At 41.2% G+C, this 21,495-nt stretch overlaps 1 protein-coding gene across 4 annotated transcripts in view; it reads left to right on the top strand.

Moving 5' to 3' along the window:
• Window positions 1-21,426, top strand: part of TUB (TUB bipartite transcription factor) — a 240,156-nt gene extending 218,730 nt beyond the window's left edge. For all 4 annotated transcript variants that reach the window (XM_053285488.1, XM_053285507.1, XM_053285495.1 and 1 more), the window contains 3 exons: window positions 539-637; window positions 2,510-2,681; window positions 4,471-21,426. In XM_053285488.1, coding sequence (XP_053141463.1) covers window positions 539-637; window positions 2,510-2,681; window positions 4,471-4,604 — 405 coding nt within the window. In that variant the 3' untranslated portion in view covers window positions 4,605-21,426. The remainder of the gene's footprint in view (window positions 1-538; window positions 638-2,509; window positions 2,682-4,470) is intronic.
• Window positions 21,427-21,495: the final 69 nt, after the last annotated feature.

Below are 21,495 nucleotides of genomic sequence, written 5' to 3'. Positions count from 1 at the left end.
AAACTAAATGGTAAATTTTATCAACACTGTCAATCATAACTTTTAATTTGATATTTTTCAACATAATACAACACATTTATTTATTTATTTTTACATTTATATCCCGCTCTTCTTCCAAGGAGCCCAGAGCAGTGTACTACATACTTAGGTTTCTCCTCACAACAACCTTGTGAAGTAGGTAGCTGCTGCTGTTTAGAAACAAAACAGACAATTAATTGTTTAACATCAACATAGTAGATACTTTTACCTTTGACAGACATTCATAAAGACATCCTATATCCAAAAGCAATATTTCAACAAATATGAAAAGCTTTATTAAATACAAAGTTCAATTTTCAATATCTTATCATGTATAATTAAAATATTGCACAATAAAAATAAACACTGTTAGTAGTAGGGTGACCCTGTACCAGATTAAGAAAGTTTTGTAGGCTACAGATCATTATATTCTAGATCTTTGCTTGGAAAGGCTGACTTTCAAGATGAAGGTGTATTAAAAAGTTCTTTTTCCCCTCTCTCTCTCTCCATTTAAAAATAGGAAACAAATGTTTTGGGCTTTAAAGGTCCTCGCAAAATGAGTGTCATCATACCAGGAATGAATATGGACCACGAAAGAGTTTCCATCAGACCACGTAATGTAAGTTACCGAAAGGTCTTTTGCACATCCAAGAACCAGAAGATAGAAGGTAGGAGGCAGTAAACGCAGCTTCTTTTGCCCATGAGAACCCACTGGATGGCTGCCTACCCAGCCCATTCAAATATAGGCAGCCCATCTTCTTTTCCTTGATTTTTATCAAGGTAGTGGGAAATGACTTGACTAGCAAACCAGAGGTTGCCGGTTCGAATCCCTGCTGGTATGTTTCCCAGACTCTGGGAAACACCTATGTCGGGCAGCAGCGATATAGGAAGATGCTGAAAGGCATCGTCTCATACTGTGCAAGAGGAGGCAGTGGGAAAGCCCTCCTGTATTCTACCAAAGACAACCACAGGGCTCTGTGGTCGCCAGGAGTTGACACCGACTCGACGGTACACTTTACCTTTAGGATGAAAATAGCAGCAGTCTGCCCCGGTCTGCCAATAATGTGGTTGTCAGGGAGCTCTCCATGTGAACTGAGAATTGCCTTTCTACTGGAAGCACAGTGTATTGTAGGATACCTTGATGGACTCAGCTCCTTTTTCTCATAATGGAGGCTGCACCTGCACTGATAGTCTGGATAGTGAGACTATCAAACCCAAACAGAGGGTCTGCTCATCTTTGGGGATCAGGGTAGGGTCTCTTCTCTCCTGCAAAGCACCCCCAGATGATCGTGTGAAAGAGCTTAAAGTCTGCTAAACACAATACAGAGAACTCAGCCACAATGAGTGGGGATGCATTCACTCAGTTGAGTTTAAACTTTTCAGAATTAACCTCTATGAATAAAGTAAGGGGGAAATATGCAAAGCCATGCTTCAGTGATTAACTAAAATGTCTAAATTAATAACTAATGTGTTATTTTTAAAAAGCAGCTGCACTGTGAGTACAGCATAAATTCTGATTTTCATGCTTTGTTGTGTGCGGGTTCAGAAAACCCACAGAAAGTAAGTCGGAAAGAAGTGGTGGTTCCTGATGAGTGTGCACGCCCACTTCTTGTTGGTTCTTCCATCTATTTATCTGAAACCAGAAATGTTGGGTGGAGAATGTTGGGATCCCTCAATCAACCTGACATTCATAACCAGCATTTGAGGTTGGCTTGACAGTGTTGGGGGCAGTGTGTCTTGACATTCTCCTCCCAAATTTTTCAGCTTTAGACAATGCAGAAATGGATGAAAGTACTGACAAGGGGTGGGAGTGTGCATTCGCTGAGAACTGCTGCTTAAGAACATAACAGCCCTGCAGGATCAGAAACCAAGGCCTGTCTAGTCTATCATCCTGTTTGCCACAGTCGTCCACCAGATACCTCAGATGCCTCTGAGAAACCCACAGGCAAGAGGTGAGGGCACACCCTCTCTCTTGCTGTTGTTTCTCTGCAACTGGTATTCATCTTCTGGATGAATTTTAGCATGTATCTAATGCTCCCAATGAGGCTTTATTTTGGCTGTATCGTATTCTTGTTTGGTTTTCTTCATGGTTTTAACATTGGCATGGCTTACAAAAGCATTATGCTCCTCATAGTTTAGTTTTCTATGAGGCTCACCAACAAACTTATCATGTTACAAGTATGCAGTACGGGGAGTAGTCTCAAATGTAACTGTGTGTCTAAAACGCAGTTGTGATGCCAAATGAAAGAAGAAAATATTTGTTGAGATTCTGGAAGTGGTTTGTCATGCCAGAGGCTTCCCTGGATGAGCTGCAGGTCTCAATTCTTCCTGTGTATTGTTTCAGGTGCATTTTAGATACAGGGAGTAATATTTTTAGAGGGGTTTTGATGCAGGAGTAGCAATCTGGGGAACATCCTTATGTTGCATAAGAAAGGAATGGAAAGTGACCGTTTGTTCATCAAATGCTTCTTGGTGTGTCTGGTTCTTACAGGAGCATGAAACTCTACTTGCAAGGTGGCAGAACAAAAACACGGAGAGTGTCATTGAACTGCACAATAAAACCCCTGTCTGGAATGACGACACCCAGTCTTATGTTTTAAATTTCCATGGTCGGGTAACACAGGCCTCAGTGAAAAATTTCCAGATTATTCATGATAATGACCGTAAGTACGGCTCCTTGCGCAAACTGGTTAGAAATGCTACTCATTTTGCATGAAATCTGACTACTCGTGTAAACAGCTTCCAAAGAAAGAGAGATGTGCTGGGTTGGTTAGGACCAGGAATCATATCTGGTGCAATCCTATAGATTGTGGCAGAGAACCTTCCAATTTTGGTTTGGTTACACTTTGTTCCTACTTAGATTAGATTAATAAAATATCCTTAGTAGCATGTGCGATGCTTCTCAGAATCCAGTTCTCAGTTGCTTGCTCTGTTAACTCTTTAGGGAGTGAAAGTGTGAATCAGCATCCCCCTCTCTGGGGAGTTAGATGACATTATGTGGAAGAACCACATCATTAATCCTCTCCCCATTGATTTCAGATTAGAGATAGGAAAGGCCACCTGCCTGCCACTTGGAATGCACTTGGAATGATGAGAAATCACTTGCTAGAGAAGCAAGAGCTCTTCTCCTTGCTGGTTGCCTCCCAGTGGTCCAGGACTCTGGGATGCTGTCCAGTCCATCCAGTAGGAGGCAAGTTCTTTCAGGAAAGACTGTGTGAATGTGAGTTAGGAGGCACCTCCACATCCTTTCTGACACCAGTCTTTCTCCTGCCTCCTCTGTGAGTGGATGCAGGTAGGGATGTGCACGGAACTAGATGGGGACGCAGCGACGGGGCGGTAGGGAGGTACGCTGCCACCCCGAGGGGCTTTAACAAAACAGAGCGCCGGCGGGGGAAATGCAACAGGAGTTGTAGGTGCACCCTCCCCTGTCCTTAAAGATGCACCCCCCGCTGTCGAACTGGTGGAACCGCCCGCTGAATGAACTGGTTTGGAGGTCCATAAAGGGCCTCCAAACTGGTTCTGTGCACATCCCTAGATGCAGGTGCACAGCCTGGCCAGAGGGACTGGCTATAGCTGCCTTTTTCTTTCCTTTTTCCTTATCAGTGGCATAGTCACAGCAAGCTCTCCTTGCTCCAAGATCTGGCTTGCAGGCAGCGACATGGTTTGACAGAGTCCTGGTACAAAGTAGCAGTTCACTAGGTTACATGGGAAGCTGCCTGATACTGAGTCAGACCCTTGGTATAGCTCAGTATTGTCTACACCAAAGCTGCACAACTTTGGCCCTGCAGTGGGCTTTGGACTACAGCTCCCATAATTCTCAGCTACAGTGGCCAGTAGTCTGTAACTGAGAATTATGGGAGTTGTAGTCCAAAACTAGCTGCAGTCCTTTTTCCAAGTCCTACCTGGAGATGCCAGGGATTGAATCTGGAACCTTCTGCATGCAAAGCAGATGCTTTTCCTCTAAGTAAAAGTCCATTCCCCTCAGGGTAGCAGATTGGGTCATGAGGCTGAACAAAAGGGAAATTTGTGGTGCTTTTGCATTTCTTGATTTGACCCATCTGCACCAGTGTTCCCTCTAACAGGGATTTCCATAGCTTGTGGACTACAACTCCTAGAATCCCCAAGCAAAAGCCATTGCAGCTGGGGGTTCTGGGAGTTGTAGTCAACAACATCTGCTGATCCCTGTTAGAGAGAACACTGATCTGCACCCCCATATCCTGTCCCAAATGGGATTTTCTTGGTGTATGGTAGTACTAGATGATCCACAGCTGCACATAGCATCTCATTCATACAAACCTGTAGTTCTCTGAAGAAACCTGTCACTGACTAGTCTGTAAGATGAAAATGACATTTCCTCTTCCCGTTTTATTATTTTTGGTTGCCACATCCAAGTTTCACACGGGCTGACAGTTATATTGATGTCCTCCTGTGTTCTCTTTCCTGTTATTTCAGCTGACTATATCGTGATGCAGTTTGGCCGCGTAGCAGAGGACATTTTCACCATGGACTACAACTATCCAGTGTGCGCACTTCAAGCCTTTGCTATTGCCCTGTCCAGTTTTGACAGCAAGCTGGCTTGTGAGTGAACAGGATGTAGTTGAGCTTCACTCCAGCCAAAACCATGAGCCACTGGAAGAAAAAGGAAACAGAAGTTCCAGATTTTCCTCTGGTGTCACCACTGGTTTCATACTCTAAGGGGGCAGGTAACATTTGCTTTCTGAAGGACCAACCTTTTTGCTGGGGAGAAATTATTTTGAAATTCAGGACTTTCAGGAAATATTTTTGTCCGTCTATTTTTCTGGAAGTGGCCTCAGAGATCTGTAAATAGAAGTCCTATCGTATGTCCTCAGTTATGTTATGAAGATGTGCCATGATGTACTGTACCGTGGCGTAAGTGAAAACACCATTGAGAGTGGTGTGTCTTTTTCTAAATTTATGAAAGCTATCTCAACGCAAATCTGTTTTTAGATTTAAGGAGTATTCAGAGGCTGTAAGCATACCTCAAGATTGTATTCAATACCTTGAGAGCTTCATGTCACCCACCTTTAGAAACAAGACCACAAGAAAAAAATGCACTTTTAAAAAAAAACCAGATGAAGGTGGCACTTAGTCTCAATGACAAGACTGAACTTGATTTGTGATATTGTTTGTATGGGAGGGACCTGATGAATTTTTAATTCTTGTGGGGGATGAGTGGGAAAGAAGTAGGAAGCACAAGTTAATGTTGCACAAGTCACTTGTATCCAAGATGCCATTTTTTAGCTATGTTTTAATTTAAATCTCACTTTCAGATGCAAACAGCTTCCCCCTCCATTGTGATTTTTAAAAGGGAAATGTTGGAAACTGACCGTATGGATGCTAGAAACTGTATGTTGTATTACAAGACAACCATTCAATTGTTGTATTGAACAACTGTTCAAATTATTGATTGAACGAACAATTCCACTATTAAACAAGCAATTCAAATTTTGGGAAATTCTCTAAGTCATACCTGCTTTGTAGGTATGACATTCCAGGTTCCAGCTGCTGCACCTTCAGTTAAAGCATTTGAGGCAGCTGTGCTGGGAAATACCTTAGAGAACTGCTTCCAGGCAGGGTAGACAGTACTGGGCTAGCTGGATCACATCGCTTCAGATGGGTTTATGTCAGACATTTAATTATGTGGATAAAGACTTCTTCATATAGCTGCCTCTTCAAGGCTGTTGTTCAGGAGATATTGGAATGATTATAAAATGTTATTTTTACAGAACTGTCTTGCTCCTTTTCATTCAAAATCTGAATTTTAACATACGTTAGACTTAAAATGACTGATTGTGTCAATTTTCTATGGAAGACTCTAACAGTTCTATATTGATTGCTGTATGAAAGTGCCAGCTACTGAAACTGAAACCATTATATTTTTGCCCAAACATATTGGAAATTATATACCAAAAAAAAAACATGTGTAGCACATACAGATTGCTTTAAAATACTGTAACATTTTCCTGGATTTTAAAAGATACTACTACTTTTCCTTTTTATTAATTGAGAAAAATATTTCAAAATACTAGCTCTGCACATCTCATTTTCCTGCCTTTTAAACATAAAAATACTAGAAGCTATGAGTTGTAATTTTGCTCTGAAGGATGTTTGAACATTCTTTGGCCCTGACTCAGAGAAAACACATGCAGCAAGGTGGTGCTTGTAACTGGCAACATGTATGAGAAGACATAATGTGGTGGCCCCAGGGAGTTCGCCACACCGCAGGCTTTACTGAGAGTTTTCTGCACAGCTTTACTGAATAATCAAAAATTATCCCAATAGACTGACGTAAAAAGTCAAAAATTTTTTACCCTGGATATAAATCGGGCTGCACTCTAATGTGCAGTGAAAAACCCAAATTGTGTGTAACGTGCTCCCCAATAGCCCCTGGTGGCGCAGTGGTAAAACTGCCGCCCTGTAACCAGAAGGTTGCAAGTTCAATCCTGACCAGGGGCTCAAGATTGACTCAGCCTTCCATCCTTCCGAGGTCGGTAAAATGAGTACCCAGAATGTTGGGGGCAATAAGCTAAATCATTGTAAACCGCTTAGAGAGCTTCCAGCTATAGAGTGGTATATAAATGTAAGTGCTATTGCTATTGCTATTGCTATGTGAACACACAACCTCCTTTCCGGAGGAGATGTAAGCTAAAGAACTTTAAAAGCCCTGTATGCAAAACTTCCATGTGCTGTGGGAAGATACACTTCCTTTGCTACTTCATGAGAAGGATGGGAGTAAACACTTTGAGCCAAACTGGGTAGCAGTTACAGAGATCACATTGGGCAAGTTGCATACAAGTGGATTTGACCTGGTAATGGATATATGCATCCAGTCCTGTAGGCCTACACTTACATCTGTGCATGTGAGTCAGCTTATGCCAACGTAGGAATGCAGAGGATAAATCCCTTTCTGTCTTTTTATATACTCAGGTTGGCATCCTCTTGTAGGATAAGATTACCTTTGTGTGGGCAATGAATAGATTCTGTTCTCTAAATTTAATGTTGACATTGCCACCACCCCTATTCAAGGGGGGTGGAATTAGCTGGCCTTATCACATGACAGACATAGTAACCACCCCCCTTTTCTAATATAAAGATAGTTCATCTGGCATGAGGAGTAGAATGAATTCTGTTGGGTGTCTATATGGTAGCAGATTATAGGGGTGGGGAAAGGTGCCTGCCTCTGTGAGCTTGCATAAGGCTGGCAAAGGGGAAAGTGGGGTGTATTGGTCAGAGCGCTGTGAGCTCCCAAAATACGAAGAACTAGGGGATTAGTTATATGAATGACAAAACTCCAAAACTTTGCAAGACTGTCCCTTTATTTAAATGTTTGCATAAAATATGATGGCAAAGCTTTAGAAACATAAACATCAGTCAGAAGGCATTGTCGCTATTGTACAGGACCTTGTGCTTATTTTTAAACCTTGACAGCATCTCTGTATTACTAAATATTATATAATGAGAAAATGACATCCAATCAGCTTGGCTCACTGCTTTCAGTGACTGGAGGGGACTGGCTGAGAGGACAGCTTGTGTCCATTTGGACTCTGTAATTTCATTTAGTCAGATAAACATGTCCCATTCTGTGCATTTTCCCCTGTGGGGTATCTTTACAAATATAAGGACAAGGAGATTTTGGTGGACAAGAGTTCTAGCATCTGAATTTTTGTTGCTTTGTTAATGGTTTATTTCATACATTCTTTTGAAGAGGGAAAAGCGCCTCCATGAACCAACAGAAATAATGTTTCCCAGCTGTGGTAATGGGAAGGACTAGACTTGAGTTCAGAAGGTCTAGACTTGAGTTCAGGGTAGGGCCAATCCATCAGAAATGTTCAAAACGACGTCAGGGAAAATTTGTTTGTTTTAAACAGATTTTCCTTCTTCATTATCATAGCAAGAAAGCCCATATTTTATCACCAAGAAAGTCCAAGTGTTGGTGTTCAGGAGCACCATTTCAACTTTGGGAAATGGAAGCAAGATCCACACAAAGTGTTGGAATGTGTTTATTACACTGACTGAGAACCACGGAGAAGACCATGCCAGGAGCAACCCAACCCCTGGACATTTCAATTTGAAATAATTTGCTATGGTTTCCATAGATGCAAGAGATGTGTATTCAGTAACTCATAGCTCAGAAATGCATCTTCAGAGTAATAACAAAAATAATATTTTGAGGGGAAAGCTGGTTTTTAATTCTGTGAGAATGTATGCTTGTGTGTCTCTGTGTATGCGCTAAGTTGGTGCCATTCATTAGGAGGCCTTGAATGAAGCAAATGTTGAGGGAAAATGACATTTTAAAAGGGAAAGGGTAGAGGGTTATCAAATTATGTGTAGGGTGGAGAGAGTGAGTAAAGACAACTGGTTTACTTGCTCTTAATACTAAAATTTGAGGTGAATGTTTATAATTGATTAGCAGGAGATTCGGGACAGATAAAAAGAAACTTCTTTATAATTCACATAATTAGTTTATGGAAATTCACTACCACAGGAAGTGGTACTACCTTAGATGGCTTTAAAAGAGGATTAGACAAATTCAACTGCTAAGTCTACCAGTTGGTTTTAGACATTCTTCCCAAATGGAACGTTCACTTTCAGAGGCAGTTTGCCACTGAATACAGCTTGCTGGTGAGGTCAGTTGCTGTCATTCCTGCTTGTGGGTTTCCTGAAACATCAGACTGCCCACTGTGGCTGACGTAATGCTGGTCAAGATAGACTTTTGATCTGATCCAGCAAGACTATTTCCTATGTTCTTAGGAAAATTATTTCAAGACTCTTGAATATAGTTGATGTACTTTAAGTAGGGCACTTCTTTTTACAAAAGTAAGTGAATTTGTTCCCTCAGCATACCAGTCAGTTGGATGACTGGTGTTCTCCAAGCTGGGGCAGCAGAATTAAACCCTTCCTGGAAGTCTCACTCTGCCCTGAAAAAGCTTTATTCTACTCCCACATATGTGGGAGGTGTTGATTGTTTCTAAGTGGTGAGGATTGTCTATTTGCTTGTGCTCACAGTCACTTGTGTTATTTCACACAATACAGGGCTGAGACCTGGCATTTGAAACAGGTTCAGGAGCTGAAACAGGACCCAAAATAAACACTATTAACTATTAAACACTATTGCACCACAATATCTAACTGTTATTAAAAACTATTATTGCACATCAGTAATGGTGTATTAACTATAGTCAATGCACTATAAACTATTAAACCTTAAAATAAACACTAATACTGACATGATGTGCAGTGTTGCATTGCTGGAGTGCTGCATGCTGTGGCTGCTGCAAACTGGCAGTCCCGATACTGCTTAGAACCAGCAATTGTGCAAGCAGTGCTTCTATAGTTATTCCCATTCACCACAATGGGAATAACTGTGACAACACTGATTGTGCAATTGCCCATTTTTAAGAGCATCTGGCCTGCCTGCTCATCCACAGCAGGCCTGGCATGAAGTATTCTGGCACCAGGACACTGTGCATCATGTTATCACTGTTTCTCTGCGAAAAGACATAGTAAAATGTCACCAGTTTATGAGCAAGGGTAGGGTTTCTTTAAAATAATCTTAGGGTAGAAATCATTTATTTACTTTTTTTAATGGGTTGCCTCTTCTAAATGCACCTCATTTCACAATAAAATCTACACTCTACATAGCAATTTCAACAGCAGTAGGCGACCTGCATGGAGGAATTTCAGCATCTTTCTAGATCCCAAAGCTGTGACCTGAATGGTCCTAAAATGTGAGATTCTCACCATAAAAGCACAACCTTGAGTGTGTATGTGAGAACCATGTGAAACAAATCAAGGGGCAAATGTACATTTATTTTGCATTAAGTTGATCATGCAGAAGAATCCTCAGTATGTCCAGCCACCTTTCTGTGAGCAGACCCCACACAGAAGTCATGAAATAAGCCCTAGTAGTCTGAGTTTGTGGTGCAAGATCTGTCTTTCCTGATTCCATGTAAAATTGCAACATTCCTTCAAACAATATGGTGGATATAGTGTCTTCTTCCAATGAACAGATGAAGAATGAATATAATAGGTTATGGATTCCCATTTTTATATTAAAAGAAACAGCATCTAGGTTTTCCTTTTAAGGATGTTGCCTTCCAGTACACTTAAAAGGAGTCTCTGATATTTCTAAGATCACCATTAAGTTAATATTGGAAGAAGCATAATGTGGGATGCTGTGGGAGAATTGTATAGGTAGAACATTTCATAAAAACTGGTTTTGCTGGCTGACATGATTTGCAGCATTATACCTGCATGCCAGGGCTGCTACTGCTGTGGCTGCTTGCACCCCCACCCGCACTGCCCAGGCATGTGGTGGTCTCTCTTTAGCAAGCTGCCACCATGTGGGTGATTTGCCGTGGGCTGGGGTAGCACAGTGCCAGCAGCCATGCCGGGCTGGTAAGGACTTTAAACTACTTCTCTTGCTATCACCCCAGTCGCCCTTTAGTGGATTCCCCAACCCCTTTACTTGTAAAGAGGAATCCTCACCAAATTCCCCTTTACAAGTATAGCTGCTCGAACTGCTGAACCCGTTTGGTCAAATGGACTGGCTGGTCGGTTTGACTGAACCAGTTCATCGACAGGCAGTTCAGTTTAAATTCAATCCAAATTTGACCCAAAACACGATTTTTGGTTCATGCCCACCCCTGCTCATATGCAGCTGAAATCAAGACTTGAATTTCCTATTTGGCCACACCCTCCAAAACAGGCAGCAGCCATGTTGCCTCTGCTGTGACATCATTGCTGCTCTCTTTCTTTGAGGGCTGGTCATCCCAAGTATGGGGAATCATGTTTCCTGCAGTAATCTGACAAAAAATAACCATGATTTTGAAAAATCCAGAAGGTACAACATGGTGTGTTCCACTGTGCAAGAGCACAACAAAAACCAGGAGGGAAAGTCTGCATGTACCTACAGAAAACAAGCAGTGGAAAACTTGGAAAGATGTAGTGAGAAGATAAAAGGTCAAAGGTGTTCAGTGTGAAAGCCATGTTCACATGTCAGGACTATTTCAATGTTAGTACGAATAAATTATATATATTTCTTATACTCCAATATTGTATTTTTATTTGATTTTTTCTGTCCCCCTTTTATAAAAAGGGAGCAGCTGTGTGGAGAAGGGGGGTTTAACAGTTTCGTAGGAATGGAGAGCACAAAGTTAGTATTACAGCTAGTTTTATGGCATGCCAGTATACAGTAAAATTATTTTGATTTGATTTTTCTCTGCCTTAAAAAAAGGGGGGGGGAGTAACTGTGTGGAGATGGGGGAGGTGAACACTGTCTGTCTCCTGCTCCTTTTGCCCTAGTAGCAGCTGAGAATTTGTTAGGGCTGGTTAAATCTGTCCCTCTAACCTGCAGAAAGAGAAATCTCTTGAAAATAGGCAACCATTATTGCATTTAATTTATTTAACCCATGTCCCAAGGGTAGATTGGCAGTGTTAGTATTGCTGCTTCTATTTTGTTTCATTTTACCATCTGTGTATGGTGGACAAACTTGTACCAGTTGGATATCTGCCTGTCATATGTACAAGTCCTGGGCCCACTGGTTCTTTAGCAGCCTTTTCTGCTTATGAGATACAATGCTGGAGAATTGTAAAAGCCAAATAGGAGCACTGAGGCCTTGCAGTTATGAAGTAAAATGAAGTGAGAGGCCACTGTCATATAGAAGAAATTAAGGAAGAGGCCACTGTCACAGCTAGACAGCCAAGGCCTATGCAGTTGAGCCAATATTTACCTTAAATATTGTTAAATAATCTGTACTAATGGTTAAATAATCTGTAATAATGGTTGCCCTTTATTTGCAAGAGATTTCTCATTCCCTGGGGGTGGATTTTACCCACCCTGACAGAAGTTCTTCTCAGCTGTTACTAGGGTGAAAGACAAAGAGAGTAGGAGACAGGCACTGTTTCCCACCCTTTTCTTCACAGAATCGCTCTCCCCACCCCTCCCCTTTTTTTAAAGGGAGAGAAAAATCAAAATATTTTCCCCTATACTAGCACACCATGTAAGAGGACAAGGTTTTGGGGAGGGGAGATTTTTTAAGCTATAAAATTAGCTCTAATTTGTGGTCTTCACTCCCTTCATCTCCACTCCAAAATAATCTTCATTGTCAGTGAAGAAATTTACAGTTATGCAGGAATCTACACACGGCAGATTGCCTGAATTTCCAAATCCTTTTTCAGTCTTTTTCAGTAATCAGCACAAAACCAGTCTACACAATTCAGTCAGTCCTCCCACACATATCAGAAGGCTGCAGGGAGATTGAGCAGCACTGATGTCATAATTACCTCAGCCAATGAGAGAGTGTTTTTGCCATACTAGGGAAATGTGACTCTTTAAAGGGGGTTGGTTTTTTTATTTTTTACAAATTACACAGACAAAAAAAATTGCAACTCTACCGAATGGTGAGCTGCTAATGGATTACTACTATTAAAATGCTATATTAGATTTAGGAGACATCCCCATTCTAATAGATCTTGCTTAGTATCAAGGATGGCCCTTCCATGAGATAAAGTGAGGCAGTTGCTTCCGGCTGCAGATTACTGGGGAAAGAGCAAACTGGCAAGATTTTCTTTTTCCACCTGCTTTTTAAAATGGGTGAGAGAAGGGGAGGAAGATACACAAAAGGAAGGTGGCATTTGTGACTCTACCTCAGGTGCACAAACGTCTGGAGCCGCCACTGCTTAGCACCCAACTTCAAGGTTTCAAGATGCCAGATCATTTGATTCTGGATTAGTGCCTACTTAACACCCCCCAAATGCATCTGTTTTCTTGAATAACTAGCGTTAGCATAGAAGAATGAGAAATGAAAGTGCTGCTACCTCCAGGAGCAACAAGATGACATCTTTATGGTAGATAGTTTGGCAGTGGTAAAAGAGGGTATAATGAATAAAGCCTCCACGGTAAGCCTCCTTTTTCTCCTTCCTTCCCACCTGTCCAAACCCTGCAAAGAACTAAAAGCAGAGATTTTAATGCTATGTAAAACTGGAATAAAAGTAAGTAGATGGTTAGCCATAAACGCTTCTACACTTTCAGGACAATCTCTTATCTTTGCACAGCTTCCTTCTTAGAGGTGGCCTTATTCCAGCGGCAGAAATGTCAAGGTGATTGTTGTGTAAATGTCAGGGAAATGGAAGATTAGGGTGTATTGCTCCTGCAGAATGAGAATGAAAATGAAAAGCAAATAAATTAAGCCAAGCTTAGTAAAACACTTTAGGAATTATATTCCATTTCTATCCCTGCTATATTGTTCCAAGAGTTGTGATTAATAAAGTTTATACTGTGTCTTGGTGCATATCCTTCTAGAATCCTTTGTGCAAACGGGGAACATCTTGTTTTAAGCATCTCCTAAAAGAAGGGGGGGAGCTAGTGCTTGGTAGATGAAAGTTTTATTTTGACAGAGTAAAAACTGTAGCGTGCACAACATGGATGAGAAATTACTTAAGGGTAAGCTGCCATGCAGTCCTATCCCATGTAGGTTTGAAAGTTTATACTCACTTGCCCCAGAGGTTCAGTGTGCATATTATTGTAGCCTAAAGGAACCATCTTTATAAGCAAGAACAGATTCCATTGTCCTCTTGAAAAAACATGGTAGTATTGGCTGATATGAGGAAAATTACCCAAAGTAATCTCATTGAAGCAAAGTCATAAGTTAGGCAATAAACATATGCAGCCAGAAATGTATGTGTACAGCACCAGTGGCCCTGCTTCTGAAAGATGGGTATTCATACAGGGGGGGCAATTTCTGGGGGAAGGAGGGATTGGTGAAAGTCATGCCCTGCCCGCCGCACATGCATCTGTGCTTCAGAAGTAGGGCCGCAAGAACTGCTCTTGTGCTTTGTGGGGGCTACATGTTAGTAAGATGGTCAGCCAGTGCTTGCAACCAAATCCTGTTCCCAGCCCTATATGAAGATGCCAAGGATTGAAGTTGTCACCTCTCTCATGTAAAGCACGTGTGTTACCACTGAGCTAAAGACCCACAGATCCAAGTACAATAGGGCACAATGTGGTTTTTACTCTGCTATATAAAACATTCCAAGCACTAGCATGAGGTTTGTCTGTCTTCTTTTTTTGGCTTCTGTTTTGTCCTCCCCCTGCCCTTTTTTGCCTGTCTTCAGTTCAGCAAGAGAGGCCTATGGGCATAAGCAGCCTTCTGCAAGTGTTGCTGATTCAGAGGGGCACGTGGCATAGATCTTTTACACCCTTCCTGGTAGGTTTTCTATTCCACCTAGATAGTAAGCCCAATCTTCTGCTGAACTAGACAATATATAGTCTAGTCTTCCCTCCCCCCACCAAAAGGGGGAAGTAGTACTTAGTCCTTTCCCCACTCTCTGTTCCAAATCATCCCCACAACCACCAGCTATTTAATGTGCTGAGCATGCAGATGGGAGGGGCTTGTAGTCAGCATGAGATGGGTAAGACGAATTGCAGCAGGGAGGCAAAGTCAACAGTGGCGCAGTTTTGAGCAACATCATTTGAGGGTGCACCAGCCGCCCTTTCATGCTTTTTTTTTTTAACCCAACCACTGGCCCACATACCACACAGTGTCCTGCAAGCCATTTGTGCTTTGCCTGCACTGTTGCTTTAAAATGACCATAGTTGCACAAAAACACTTGTGCAAATGCAGTTGTGTGACACTCCAGTCATTGGAAATAATGGTCATATTTTTGCACAACTACATTTAGTCATTTGGGGGGCATTCGTACAACAGCTTTCATGCGCAACTATGGCAATTTTGTTTTACATGCCCTCAGCAGCACAGAAATTGACTGTGGGACACTGCATAGCATGTGAGTCACTGTTTCCGTCCTCTTGAGTTGAGACTTTTGTGGAATTTTTTCCAGTTTGATATTTTCTCCTTGTCTTATACCACTGCATATAAGAACAGTTTAGAGGCACAACTCTATAAAGAGAGCCCTTTGTTCTGTCACAGATTCTGAGTGCCTTCCAACTTGCAGGAAAGAGAAACTGGAAATGGATAGAGTTACAAACAGAAGAAATAAGTTGTAAAGGAATCCAGCCTTGAATCCTTTGTGTTAATGTATACACAGAAGTGTAAGAGGCAGATATGAATGCTTGAGAGAAAATAATTGAGAAGCAGAAAGTAAGCTAAATTATGCCAATGGGCAATGGCCATCTGTGATTGTGTTAACATTTTCATAATGATCATGAGCAGGGTGGTGCTTGCTGTTAATGAAAAGAGCAGACTGCATCCCCTGTCCCTATAAACAGTTCTGTACTGATTAAGCAGAAGAAGAAGAAAAGGCTTGTCCCATAAACTTCAAATTCCATTTTCTTAGATGGATTAACTAGAATATGTTTTAGGTTTAGCTCCTCTAACATCCCAATACCCCAGTATGTCCATACCATTGCCTTTGTGTGGCTTTATTTTTTAAAAAGGGTTCACACAATAAAAGTGCTTTGGTTTTCTCTCTCTCACACACACATCAGGTATTGATTTCACAGCACTTCTCTAAACAAGATCAGCTACAAGAAATTGAATATCTACATAGCAAGCATAAACTGTATTAACAATCATCCCTTCACCTTTGGAGCATAGTTGTTTGTGTTCTGCAAAACTCTTCTTTGGTCGCTAATAATGGAGTCTCTTCTTGCTCTAGTCTAGGTCATGCTTGTAGTTATTATTGCTGTCACTTCAGGTGCTGATGAGGCTCCAAAGATCTATCCAGCATAGTGGAGTGTGTGTCCTGGAATACTTCCTAGAACCCTCTGCAACTGATAACGGTTCTGTGGCAGGTGTGTAGGCAGAGATCCCTGGCAGATAAACTAACGTGAAGAGTCTTTCCTGAAGGCAGAACTTCTGAAAACCATAGCTTTTAAAATTTGTAGCACCCTCACCAGACACTTGCCAGCATTCTGTGGAGGGAAAACCAGTATACATAGGTAGTGTAGATTTGCCTTAAATTTTGCTCTCAAATTGATTTATAAAGAATTATATCCCACTCTTCTTCAAAGTGAATATCACTGACAAATTGCAAAATAAATTAAAAATACATCAAAAAACCTAAAAACAACATAAAAACCACACTGAAAATAATAATAGGATTTAAAAGCCTTGCAAAATATCTTCAGCAGCAGTCTTAAGATGGGTAAATAGGGAGCCTGATGGTTCTCTCTGGGGAGAAAGTCCCAAAGATGTGGTGCCACCACCATGGAAAGGGCCCTGGCTAACATTCCCTACAACACTCCAGCAACAGAAGAAGCCCTGTGGGGTTGCAAAGAACTTGGAAACTCGTTGCATTCCTTCTTTCTTCTGCAGCCCAGCAGCAGCTGAGGCGGTGGTGGGTAGCAATTTTCACTGCTTCCCCCTCCCTCCTAAAGGATTATGTTCACTTGCAGGAATGTGTCCCTGAGCTAGTTCCCAAGCTGTGTGTGTCCCTGCAGGAACGTCCCTCCACATTGTTGGAGCCCTGCAGGAATGTCTACTGCTCTAGTGCTCACCAACCAGGTATCTGTTCAAGATGGACTAAGAAGCAGAGCACCAAATGCCGACTTAAGAGTTCAGGCAGGTCTGTATGGGAGCAGGTAGGTCCTAAAAAGGACCTGATCCCAAAACATTCAGGGCTTTAAAAATCAAAACCAGCACCTCAAATGATACCCATTGATGGGCCAGCCAATGAAGTTAGTGTAAAGCCAGTGTAATATGGACCAAGTATCTTGCTTCAAGCAATCTAGCAGCTATGCCACTGTTTTGAAATGTATCCCAGCAAAGACTGGTACACAATTTGGCCACCTGACTAATGTGCCTTACTCACAAAACACTTTGATTGCTACGTTATTATTTACGCAGTTACTGCATCTTTTTATTTAGAGTGAGACAATCTATTGGGGGAAGAGTCCATGCATATTCAGAATGAGACAAATCGCACATCTCCAGTTTTGAACACTAAGGTCCAAACTCCACATTATGTTAAATGTGTCCTGACATGCCTGGTAATTTCTTTGTAAACAGATTGAGTCTACAGTGTGAGAAAAGGAGGCTTTTGCCCTTTGCCCCAGAGTCCCAGTCCAGCTTGGACTCCACCTGCAAGTTGCACAAGAAAACCCAAGCATGCCAGGCCAAACTCTAATGTTTGCTCTTTAACATAATCCAGTCTTCTGGCATTCGAAAGCATAAACTGTCAGGTTAAAATGGATTTCTTTTTAAAAGTAACTTTTGAAACTGCCACCAAGTGACAACTTAAAAGTGCAGCTGTTTAAATGTATCGACTATAGGTGGTACAGAAAAAAATCCTGCAGGGCACACATTTTAAAAGCTACAGTGCCAACGTACTGTAGATAAAGGCACTACACTAAGTAGTAAAGTGCATTTGCTATCACTAAACGCATTTCCATCCACAGAGCCTTTGGTTTACACTGGCAAGCCTGAGGCTCACAATGTAATACTTAGGGTGGCAATGAATTCATACAAAATTAAGGAAGCACAAATGCCTAGAGGGTGAGCTAAAGGCTTATTCATTTTAATATGCATTCATACATTTAGCCCACTAAAAACTGTAATGCTATAGGCAGATTCTGATATTCTGAAAGCACATGGAAACCATTTTGCTTTCCCCCCACTTAGGCTTCTTTGACACAAACAGCTGAACTCATTGCAAAACTGTACTGCTGCATGTTTAGGGGCAGGAATCACTTTTGAATAATAATAATTATTATTATTACTACTATATTTATATATATATAACAACAATTATTATTATTATTTCTTGTTTACACAGACAGGTGTTATTGACTGGTTTGTTTTATCCAGACATCGAGTACTTCCCAAGGACCTGGGATGGCTGAATTTTATTGTCAATTGTTATAGATATCGTTGCAGAATATAGGCTGTTCCCAGTAAAGCTGCTTTTTGTAATTGGCTGATGGTGATTTCTGTGGCCCCTACGGTGCTGAGGTGCTCTTCAAGGTCTTTTGGAACTGCACCCAGGGCACCAATTACCACTGGGATTATTTGGGTCTTTTTCTGCCACAGCCTTTCAATTTCAATTTGTAGATCTTTGTATTTGGTGATTTTTTCTATTTCTTTTTCTTCTGTTTTGCTATCCCCTGGTATTGCTATGTCGATTATTTTAATTTGTTTTTCTTTCTTCTCAACTACAGTTATATCTGGTGTATTGTGTGGCAGATGTTTGTCTGTTTGTAGTTGGAAGTCCCATAATATTTTTACATCTTCATTTTCTTCAACTTTTTCAATTTTATGGTCCCACCAATATTTGGCTACAGGTAGCTTGTATTTTTTGCAGATGTTCCAGTGTATCATCCCTGCTACCTTGTCATGCCTTTGTTCGTAGTCAGTCTGTGTGATCTTTTTACAACAGCTGATTAGGTGGTCCACTGTTTCATCTGCTTCTTTACAAAGGCGCACTTGCTGTTTGTTGTTGATTTTTCGACTTTTGCTCTTATTGCATTTGTTCTTAGTGCCTGTTCTTGTGCAGCCAGTATTAAACCCTCTGTTTCTTTCTTCAAGTTGCCATTTTTAAGCCATTGCCAGGTCTTGGTGATGTCTGATTTTTCACTTATATTGTGCAAATATTGACCATGCAGGGGCTTATTTCTCCATTTTTCTGCTCGGTTCTTGACTTGTTCTTTCTTGTAGGCCTGCTTTGTTTCAGTGGTGTTGAATAGTTTCACATTATTGACCATTTGAAGTGCATCTTCTTCACTGTCCTTGATATATTCTTCAAGGCTTCTTTTCTCCTCCTCTGCTGTTTGATGGACTTGCAGCATTCCTCTTCCACCTGAGCTGCGAGGGAGGTATAGCCTATCTACATCACTGCGGGGGTGCAGAGCATGATTGATGGTCATGATTTTCCTGGTATTATTATTATTATTATTATTATTATTATTATTATTTCTATACCACCCTTCCAACAATGGCTCTGGGCGGAATACCCTCCCACATAGACAACGAGTACATTGGGGAGAGGACTGACTAGGCTAAACACCTTCTTCCTAATAACTATCTATTCCTAATAACTATCTGCAGAGAGGGTGCTATAAACAAAACAAAAACAAACAAACAGGGACTATCAGTTATGTGATCCTTCTCCTTTTTAGCCTGTAATAGTATACCAACCAGGAACAGTTGTGACATCATCTCCTGTTTGTGTGGGCAATTGTTAAAGATGGGTTATCTGCAGTTCTGGGATGGGCTTATGCAGAGCTTGCCGCTTGTTGCAGCCAATCCTTTGCAGGTTTAGGCATGCCTAAGCCAAACTGATCTCAATAGTCTCCAAGGTTAAATTAGACAGGACTTTAATCAGGCTACTGGCCCTGCTGTGCTTGCTTTTTTAAATAGCACACCCCAATCTGGATTGGGGCAGGGCAATATAGGAGGGCTTGCATGTGATTTTCTGGGTGTGGGGAAGCTTTAGTTGAAAGCCTAAGTTTGCCTTACTCTGCATAGGATTGCAGCTTTAATTATTTCCACCATTGTGTCTGTTAGTGTCATTCAGGATGCAACCAGATGAAACAGCAGGAGATCTGTGATATTATCTGTAATTCTCTTACCTAGTTATTTCCTCATTTAGGCATTTATGAATGACTGGGTAGAGGTTAGCCCACTAAGAATTACCAATTACAACAAGGGTAGTAGGAAAAGTAATTCTCATGGGAGAGGCACAGCCTTTGTACTTCCAGCTAGTGGTCTGTAATCATGCTTGGCACTGGAAGCATTTTTTTAATCTGGTAAAAGCTCCTACCCTTCTCGGGGGCCTGGATAGGGGCTCTCCTGGACTTTGTGATAACCAGAAATATGACATCTCTCAGTATGGCTCAGTATGACTGGGTCAACAGCCCCTGCCTGCTGATCCTGGAGGAAATGGCCTGGATCACCCTATACAGCAGTTGTGCAGGGCCTGCAAAGAACTCTGCCTGCCCCCCCTGCCGACCTCATGGCAGACATTTATTTTGAGCATTTAAAAAAAGTCTGTCAGTTTTATTATTTCCTGTGAACCATAATTGGTTAAACTACACGCACACACACACACATTCACACATACCACTTGATGCTCAGGGAATGGATTGCCACTGAGATTGTGATCAACTTACAAAACTGCAGGTTTCAGAATCAGGGCTTTGACATCCTGGTTATGGAATAAAACCATGTAAGAGACTGAGGAGAAAACTGTAATTGTGAGAGTAAAACACAACAAGGATGTGTATTGCAAGTTGTAGCTTACATATTCAGAAAGCCAAATGATCAGTCACAAACAGATGGACCCCAATTCTGATAAGACCTATAACTCTCCATAATGGCATGGTGGTATGTTCACAGTTATTCTGAAGGGCCCATCCCATCACAAACCAAGTATAGAAGTACAAAGCCTCTGAAATATTGGATGGATTCAGATGACACAGAACACACCAAACCAGAGTTTGGCAATGAACCTGACTTCCAGTTATGTTGTGTGAAGCTGCCAATGTTGGCTTCTTCTGCCCAGCTAGAGCCAACATCTGTGACTGACTTCAGTTATTGGTTACAGCTTCCAGATTGTAAGCTGGGCAGAATAAACTGACATTAGAAGGTTCACATGACATGACCAGGGGGCTCGCTTCAGTGCCAAAGCTGACATTCACCATGTCGTGTGAAGCTAACCACAGAAAATATATAAGGCCAGCACTGATTGATTTTAACCGTTTTATGATATTTGTGAACCGCCCTGAGCTATTCTGTAAGGGCGGTCTAGAAATTGAACAAATAAATAAATAAATACAGATTTGCAGGACGGAACCCAGAATATCTGGAATATTTAACTCATGGGGGAGGGAGTGCTTGGTTTTTAATTCCAGCTTACTTACTTTATAATGTAGAGAGCAGAAATTGCAGGTGCTAAGTGAATGAAGTTTGCTAACAGTTTTCTGTCCCATGGCTAACATTTTCTAATCATCACTGTGCCTTTCTTAAAAACAAACCAATGACCATTCTAGTAGAATTTGACAATGTTCCTGTCTCAATTTGTTTTCAGTTATGTTTGGATAAAAAAAAGAGAGAGAGAGAGAAGTGGGCTAAGAATAATTAGGACTGAGAACAAATATTTAAGCAGTCATATTTTTGCATAATGCTTAGAATGTGTTATGTCAATTTGCACAAGACTGTCTTGTCCCGTTTGAGTGGTCGGGCATTCTTTTGTTTGTTTACTTCAGAATATATGGAGTTTTAGATAAATCTGAGAAAACGTGCTTTTATGAAGTCAATTTTTAAACACACAATTTGGTATTCTGAAGGAGATGTATTTATTTATCAGTATGTGTATAACTAATTTGGTATTTTCAAATAATTACATTGTGTATGTTCTAGAGATTGCAGTATGTGTCAATACAGGAAATCTGTGCAGAAAAACAATTAAACTTGAATTTGTTTCAAAGAATTGTGTCTTTTAATTACTCTTTTAAAAATTTTTACCAGTGCAGCGAATGATTTGCTCTCCTACCAGTAA

Source organism: Hemicordylus capensis, chromosome 1 (assembly GCF_027244095.1).
Source record: "Hemicordylus capensis ecotype Gifberg chromosome 1, rHemCap1.1.pri, whole genome shotgun sequence".
Classification (NCBI taxonomy): Eukaryota; Metazoa; Chordata; class Lepidosauria; order Squamata; family Cordylidae; genus Hemicordylus; species Hemicordylus capensis.
The sequence above is the reverse complement of the archived record's forward strand: the minus strand, read 5'-3'. Positions and strand labels throughout refer to the sequence as shown.